Source organism: Cupressus sempervirens, chromosome 3 (genome assembly GCF_028749045.1).
Source record: "Cupressus sempervirens isolate cs-2001-9-10 chromosome 3, ASM2874904v1, whole genome shotgun sequence".
Lineage (NCBI taxonomy): Eukaryota > Viridiplantae > Streptophyta > Pinopsida > Cupressales > Cupressaceae > Cupressus > Cupressus sempervirens.
Window position 1 is genome coordinate 160,617,260 of NC_143120.1, and position 7,823 is coordinate 160,625,082.

Consider the following 7,823-nt stretch of genomic DNA (forward strand, 5'->3'; position numbering starts at 1 on the left):
AAGAACAACTGGCAGCACAAGAAGACCAAACAAGGTTTGAATAGTTTTCCAATCCCACAACTCCGCTTCACGGCACCTATTCTGAAGAGCGTAGAAAGCTTTCCATCCACCTAATGTCCTTTTATACCTGCAGCTAGACCAGCTTAGTTTTTTGTTGAAATCGATGCCAAGGTATTTATATTCCGCAACTTCTTCGAGAACACTTCCATTGTAATAAAATTCATGTTGATGCTGTTTTTTATTATTAGAGAAAATCATAACCTTGGTTTTGCTGATATTGACTTGCATCCCCACCATTCTACAAAAGCGCTCAAGAGAAGATAGATGGTCTTGCAAACCACAAGCAGATTTGGCAATTAAAATGAGGTCGTCCGCATATAGGAGTAGCTTTATAACAAATTCTCCTAGCTGAATGCCTTCACGCTCTTGCGTGTTTAACCACTCTTCCAGTTTGTCAATATATAAACCAAATAAAGTAGGGGATAAAGGGCAGCCCTGTTTGACCCCGATATCGCTCCTAAAACATTCTGAAATGCCATCTGAAGTTCTGATTTTGACTTTCACCTCTTCGTACATTCTATGAGCAGCAGCTCTGAGATGCCTAGGAATCCCCAATTCTTCCATCCTCAACCAAAGCTTGTCTCTCGGAACGGTATCAAAAGCCTTTTTGAAGTCAACAAAGCAACAAAAAACCTCTTCTTTTTTCTCCCACTCTTTTTCAATAATGTGTCTCAGAGTGACACAGTGATCCACTGTCGAGTGCTTTGGCCTAAAACCAGCTTGCCCTTTAGCACGTTTATGATTTTCTTCTGCCCATTTGCTGATCCTAGTTTCTATCATACTGCCAAAAAGTTTAGCAAAGAGGGGATTGATCATTATAGTCCTGTAGTTGGAGGGATTGTTAACATCACCACTCTTAAAAAGTGGTATTGCAAGGCTGATTGTCCAATCTTTCGGAAACCCTTCCTGGCAGATTTTGTTGAAGATTTCAGTGATGTGCGGTGCAAGAGTTTTCATACCCCACTTCAAATATTCAGCTTGAAGCGCAACAAGGTCTTTTGCTTTGCCTCCACCCAACTTCTTAATCCCTGTCTCTATCTCTTGCACAGTAAAAATATTTGTGGTATCATTGACCAAAGGTGGCTGTCCCACTCCACCCTCTTGTTCATAAAGTTTCTTAGCATAATCAAACCATTGGGTGGCAGTAATATTATTTTCAGTTTGCTTCCTCCTTGGTTGGAGTTCTTTCCAAAAACGTTTGGGGTTATTTCTGCCCAAGAAAATTAGCTCCTCTCTCCTTGTGGACATAAAATCGATTTTTTTCTTCTTTAGGATCTGTTTGTAGGTCTTAATGTCAAGGTTAGTTTTATTTGACTCCCTTAGATTTCTCCTAGCCCTCTTGCATTCCTTATCAAACCATGCATTGGCTGGAAAACAATTAGTTTCAGATTTTCTATTTTTTGCTCTCTTGCATTTTGAAAGAGCCTTGTGAATCAGATTTGATAAATCATGACTATTAACACCATGCTTATACATAGGGCGTCCCATACAAAGTTCCTCAAGAGCAGCCCTGAAAGTGTTACTATTTTCTGAAGTTAACAAAATTCTGCCCTGAGAAGGTGGGTGTTGAGGGCCTTGTATTTTTGCCCCAACCCGTCTATCCTTTGCCCAATACAAATTTACGTACAGTGGTCTATGATCTGATTTGAGATCCCAAATGTGCTCTCCAATTTCAACTTCTTCAATATTATTATACAAATGCTGCGAACAAATTACATAGTCTACCACACTTGCCCCGTTGTATGTGTTGCAAGTGAAATTGCCCGACTTAGCCCATCTAGCCAAACCATTACAGATTATTAGATCAAATGTGCCACACAAAGCGATCAATTCTTCCCCAAAATGATTGCAGCCTTTAGCATCTTCGGATATTCTATTCCATGGATGATTTCTCTCTTCTGTGAGCCAAATAGGGTTATCATTTACTTCGGAGCTGAAAATACTTGCTTGCCAATTTGCTGTCCTAGCATTGAAATCTCCAACGAGAAGGACATCCCCACGTTGTGAAAAAACAGCAACATCTTTCTTTAACGTAGCATAAGGGTCATTGTGATCTAAACCACACTTTTTATAAATTTTAGATACTTGTGGAGCAAAGTAACAAGCTGCAATCCTGAGAAGAGTGTTATTTTCCACGATTTTGAGCCATATAAATTGTTTATTAGAATCAGTCTTTTCCAGCTGAATGACACGACCTTCTTTTTCTTTTACTAGAACCATTATACCTCCATAACCTTTCCCATTTCCCGCTGCCTCATTCCACACTGCCATCTTCCAGTAGCCTTCAAACAATGGGGTCTTACATCCCTCATGCTCATGTGTCTCTATGAGACAAATAATGTCTTTGCCTTCCGCAATAGGCCCTAACCCAGGCCCACGTCTCCACGGATAACCTCTGCAATTCCAACAAACTAAACTTAAGGACGCCTGGGTTAAGCTTGATTGCTATTTATTTTGATGCGAAAGACTCAAAGTTGAGTTATTATCGCTAGGTGTGATTATGGATCTTGTTGTATCGCTGCCTGTTAAGGTGTTTGTTGTTGCACCTTTGTTGCCTTCTTGCTGCCCTTCATTGTAGCGGTGGCCAAAATGAGCAATAACTGCTTTTCCCTTGAACATCCAAGCTCTTTTGCCTTCATTTCTAGCTGTTCTGATTTTTTCCATTTCCATCCTTCTTTCTACTTGCTGTCTCATAGTTAAATCCTCCTCTAAAACGAAGCGAGAACCCCACAAAAGCTGTTTTTTGTTAAGTAGATTTTGTTTGTCGCTAATGCTGAGCATGACTACCTTGATTGGCCTATTTCTCTCAGCGTGTGGTTTGCCAACCCTCCAAGCTTGGCAGATTTGTCCTTGCCACAACAGCACATCTTGTAGGAAATCCCTCGTTAGGTCAAGGGTATGTTCGCCTTCCCCATAGTCTTTTATCCCCTTGATAATTATATTGGATGCCCTAAGCTGCCTTTCCTTGACCTCTTTGTCTTGCGTGTTCACACGAATCTTTGCCTCTTCTCTTGCCATATCAGGGTGTTGGCTGTTTTTGTCCCAAGTTTTGGTGACTTCTGCAAAACTCCTTCTCTTCTCTTCACCATCTGCCTTTCCTGGCAAACTAGTGTGAAGAATCGTTTTCTCCTTATTATGAGATGACTCGGTATTTGCTGTGACCTTGTTTGTTTCCAATGTCACATTCAGGTTTTTCCATTCATCCTTCATATTCTGCCATTCAAGCTTCCCGGCTAAAAGTGTTTCTTGCAACGTTGAGATTTGAGCTTTTAAAGTGTTGTTATCATCTGCAAGAGTTTTATTTGTTGCAATTAGCACCTGTATATTGCGGTAACTTTCTTGCTCCTTAGCCTCTAGGAGCTCCAACCTCCTCTTGGCCCTCAAAAGTTCTTGCACATAAAGATCTGGGCACCAAGCGAGAGGTGTGGAGGTAGGGCTGTAACTGACAGACTCATCGAAGTTATTACTACCATACAGATGACTGTCACCACTTAAGTGTGGAGGAGGGCACATTTTGACTTGTTTATGCAATCTCTGCCCGTGTTTTTGCTTGTCCTGTGACCCTTTCATACGAGCAAGTCTACATTTTAAAATGCCCTTGAACTGTTTAACATTGACCCAGATATATTTTCCTGTCTTGCCAAGTGATGCCATTTTGACTTGCCCTAAATGGTTAGTTTCAAAGTGTACCATAATTTCTTGACCGTTTTTTACCAATGAGATGGTTTGTTTTTCCATGGTTTGCATATCCACCGTTTGTTTTCTCATTTGTGTATCCTCAATTTGTTTTTCCATTGATCAAAAGAAAGAAGGGCGAAACAAAAGCTAACAAGAGCAAATATATAAAACAAAACCAAAAAGTGCACCTTGAAACCCCTGGCTTAAGGCCTGCCACTATCTTGCTGTGGGCTGGGCCCCAGTCTTCGTTTTACCCTTGGAAACGGGCCTACCTAGGATCTGAACCCTGTCTGGTATTGTGTCTGCTGCCCTGGTCCCACTGTTTCTTACAGAAGCACCCACGCTGTTTCTTGTTATTTCCTTGTGTCTGCTGCCCTGGTCCCACTATTATGAGATCTTTCGGTCAAACCCTCAACAAAACTTGGTACACACTATTGTACTCCCCTCCGACAGCTGCAACCATAGCCTTTACGGCAAAAGCCTCGACAGAGTAAAACCAAAATATATATACTACTGAAAATAACTGTTCAAGCTGCGAATGGAATGAGGGCCGTAATAATGGAGAAAGCAAAATCTGCAATGCCGAGACCCTGCAATCATTACCATATCTGGCTGCGAAGTGGGACCAAGTTAATCTTTCATGGCGGTGCAAGCTATTATAGGCGGCATATCCACCTCCATTGTATCCAGTATGGAATATAAATTTGAGTTTAAAAATTGTCTGGTACGCTAAAAAGAGATAAACAGTGGCCTGTGCTTTCCACGCTCTTTCCTGGTAGGGCCTCCTATACTCCGAGGACGTGGATATGATGTTGCTCCGAAGAAGATGATATGCGTTTCAAGTTTCTTCTGGCGCGGATATGACTGTATCTATCTATCTATCTATGGAATTGGCTTTGTCAGAATTTGGATTTGAAAAACTTGTATGTTAGGCTGGCCGATCAGTCCTGAATGAAGTTCATCGCATGCTGGAGCTCGGTCTAAGGGTTTGAGAGTGCCTTGTGCTCCTGGCAGTGGCAGCTCCTATTGTAGTGTGAGTGTTTGGCGTGTTTCAAATTTTCAGAGTTTATTCTATTGTTGCAGGTGTTGGGTTGTTCCCACCTCTTCTCTGGTTCCCTGTCGTATGCTTTCCACATTAAATAGATTTTTGATAATGGTATTTTGAATGTTTCTCTTTTTTAAACTGTCTGTCCCTTTAGGTCTATATGCCTCCTTTGCTGGCATACTATATATCGATGGTTTCATGGGTGGGGATGCCGATAGCTATCATCTTTATAACTAAGAAGCAACTAAGGTAGCGTACCTGATGACTTTGCTTAGCTCTTCTTCAGGAACTTCGGTTCCATTTTCAACATCAGCAATTACAGTATCCTTGGTTGATTTGTTATGCATCGCCTGTTTAATAAACAACACAAGCGTAAATTACACGAGGGGTGACACAAGAAAGGGAATGATTTCTATGTTCATGATGATTATGTAATCCATGTACTTCAAAAACAAACAAGGCAAGCATTCTGCTCTGGCAAAACCCTCGCGGGAGGTTTAGAGATTAATAAAGTAACCATTACCTTGTATTTTGTCATGGCAGAATTAAAAGCATCGATAAGAGCAGCGTCGTCCCACAACGCCGTATCGTTCGCCATTTTTTATCAAACACACTTGAATCTAGAGGTGAAACAGATCTTTCCTTGCTCGCTTAGCTACCCGCCTCTGCAATAAGACTATGGCATGTCCGTGTTCTTAGCATGGAATTTCCTATGTTTTATTGTTTTCCCGAATCATTCCACATAAAGCTGATTTATATCTTACGGCCATTTAAAAGTGTTTCTTAATGTGTGTAATTCGTATGTGGGATTCTAGTAAAATTATATAATATACAAAGTCAATATAAGAGGAGCCTTGGTGGTGAGTGCCTCCGATGAATTTACTTATTTTACTCTAAAACTAGCACTTGTTCCTCGTAGGTCCAAGGGTCAAGTTGATTGGCAAACCAAAATATTGTTAAATTTTTCATGACAAGGAAAAACAATACATACACTCCAAAATAGTTGCATTTGTAAAACAAAGTTTGGATCAGTATGTAGAGAATGTCTTTATCTTATCATTTAAAAGAGAAAACCAATTTCTTTGAACAAAGCCATACTGACTGAGCCCAAATATCTCTACTTCATCTAAGATGTACAGTATCATAATCTCATTTGTGTAATAGAAACAAATACTTCCATTTATACATCTCAGCCTATCGCTCCCTTTTGAAGGATTCATATCTGAGCACTAAATGAAATATATATTTTTTACAATATATACATGATTCTTGGCTTTAGCTAACTACAAGCTTGTTGTATGTCTTCAAAGTAGTTTCATAATTAGGAATACCCCTGCCATTAATATTCAAGTACAATACTATTGCATAACAATACTTTGTGGATAAGAAGTCTTTCATAAAAACTACCATCATCTTCTAATTCCAAAAAAAGGCACATCATTATCTAATGGGGAAGGAAAAATAAAGATGTTTATTTGGTTAGTCACCATACCTCTTCATACTTGGGTGGCTTTCTTGTAACTTTCTTCCATGGTTGCAATACAAAATCTAAATACTTAACAGACAACTTTAGTAACCACCTTTCCTTGGAGTGGTTTTAAGGCATTGCTCCTCAACTTACATTTTTATCCACATCTTTCAAAATGCTATGGGGACAAATCTTTTGTAACATCAATTTTTACTCTAGCAGTTGCAGGACTAGTCTAAGTAAATTCATGACTATAGGTGAATAGGAGTTTTATCGATGAACATGGATGAGAGTAGCCTGTGTGTGGTTATCAAAAATGTGTCATGGAAGAGGACGATATCATTTTGTATGGTCATAAATAGAGTTTTGCAAAGCAATTATAATTTTATAGAATAATTATTTCATGAAATACACCTATAACTATATATTAATTTAGACATATTTGTAGTTTACAGAAAAAGGAGATATTTTTTATAGCATATAATATGGTCCAATTAAGACAAATTGTTAGTGAAAATTCAACCTGTAAAATTGTTGACATTAAGGTCAAATCTTTTGTCAATTAGTGACTTAACACTTAGTTAGTTGTTTACATTGCTACTGAGCTCCATGTGCAAAAAGAAGAGTCTCTTGAGCTTAGTAGTTGCTACCGAACTCCAGAAGCAAATATCAATTGCTACCGAGTTCATCAGTGTAATCAATGAAGGTTTCAGTGTTAACCAAGCTCTGTGGTGTCTACCAAATTTATCAGTGACTATTGAGCTATAGTGTGTTAACAAAGAAGAATGAAGGTAGTGTTGATCGAGCTTCAATGTCAACTGAGTCTACCTAGTTCTTCAGTATTCACCAAGTCACCCAATGCTAATTGAGTCCTTGCTACTCCAGAGTGATCAATGTGGACTGAGCACTAGTGTCAAATAAATGCTAAGAGTTTGCCAAGTTGACAGTGTTGTCGAGTGTGAGAATATCACCTGAGTGGTCTTCAAAACTCAAGTTACAGCAGTAAGCTGACTTAGTGAAGATTGTTTGAATTAGGTGTTGTAGCTGACTCTAGAAGGTAATTTATTGAATTGGTATATATGTAATACATCTTATCCTATCCAAAGCATCAAAGTGAATCAAGCAAAAAGTAGTATGAGTGTGAATTAAGAGGGCTACAAGAAGTATAAGGAAAAGCAAAGTCTTATCTATCCAAGTGATCATTGTATTTCAAAGGAATCTCATTCAACAAACCGAGTTGTAGATCAAAGATCAACCACTTATTCATCCTAACAGGCGCATCAATCAAATCCTCTAACAAGGTGGACTTAACAGTCTTTTCCAAATCTCCTAATAGAGTGCATACTTCATTATATGTTGTAAATCCTTTCACAAGGTGGACCTAATAGTCCTTATTGCTCTTAACAGGGAAGATCACCAGAAGTGATCAATTGTAAGCTTTAACAGGCCAACTTTATACTACAATAATAAAGCATGTGGGTATCATCCCCACCTCAATTTTACTTTCTATTTGGAAGGTTTATGGGTTACAAAATATTGTGTCAAGTGTTATGAATGTTTTATTGCTTTCAA

General features: G+C 39.0%; 1 protein-coding gene across 6 annotated transcripts in view; it reads right to left on the reverse strand.

Annotated features, from left to right (window-relative positions):
- LOC149565255 (uncharacterized) overlaps nucleotides 1-5,628 on the reverse strand; it is a 99,034-nt gene extending 93,406 nt beyond the window's left edge. The window contains exons 1-2 of one of the 6 annotated variants that reach the window (XM_089818802.1): nucleotides 5,307-5,628; nucleotides 5,042-5,133 (exon numbers count right to left, since the gene is read on the reverse strand). In XM_089818802.1, the coding sequence (XP_089674928.1) occupies nucleotides 5,042-5,133; nucleotides 5,307-5,381 (167 nt within the window). In that variant the 5' untranslated portion in view covers nucleotides 5,382-5,628. Of the gene's footprint in view, nucleotides 1-3,926; nucleotides 4,975-5,041; nucleotides 5,134-5,306 lie in introns of those variants that run through there. The other 5 variants (XM_089818800.1, XM_089818799.1, XM_089818803.1 and 2 more) reach the window with 5 other exon arrangements.
- Between the last annotated feature and the right edge of the window lie 2,195 nt (nucleotides 5,629-7,823).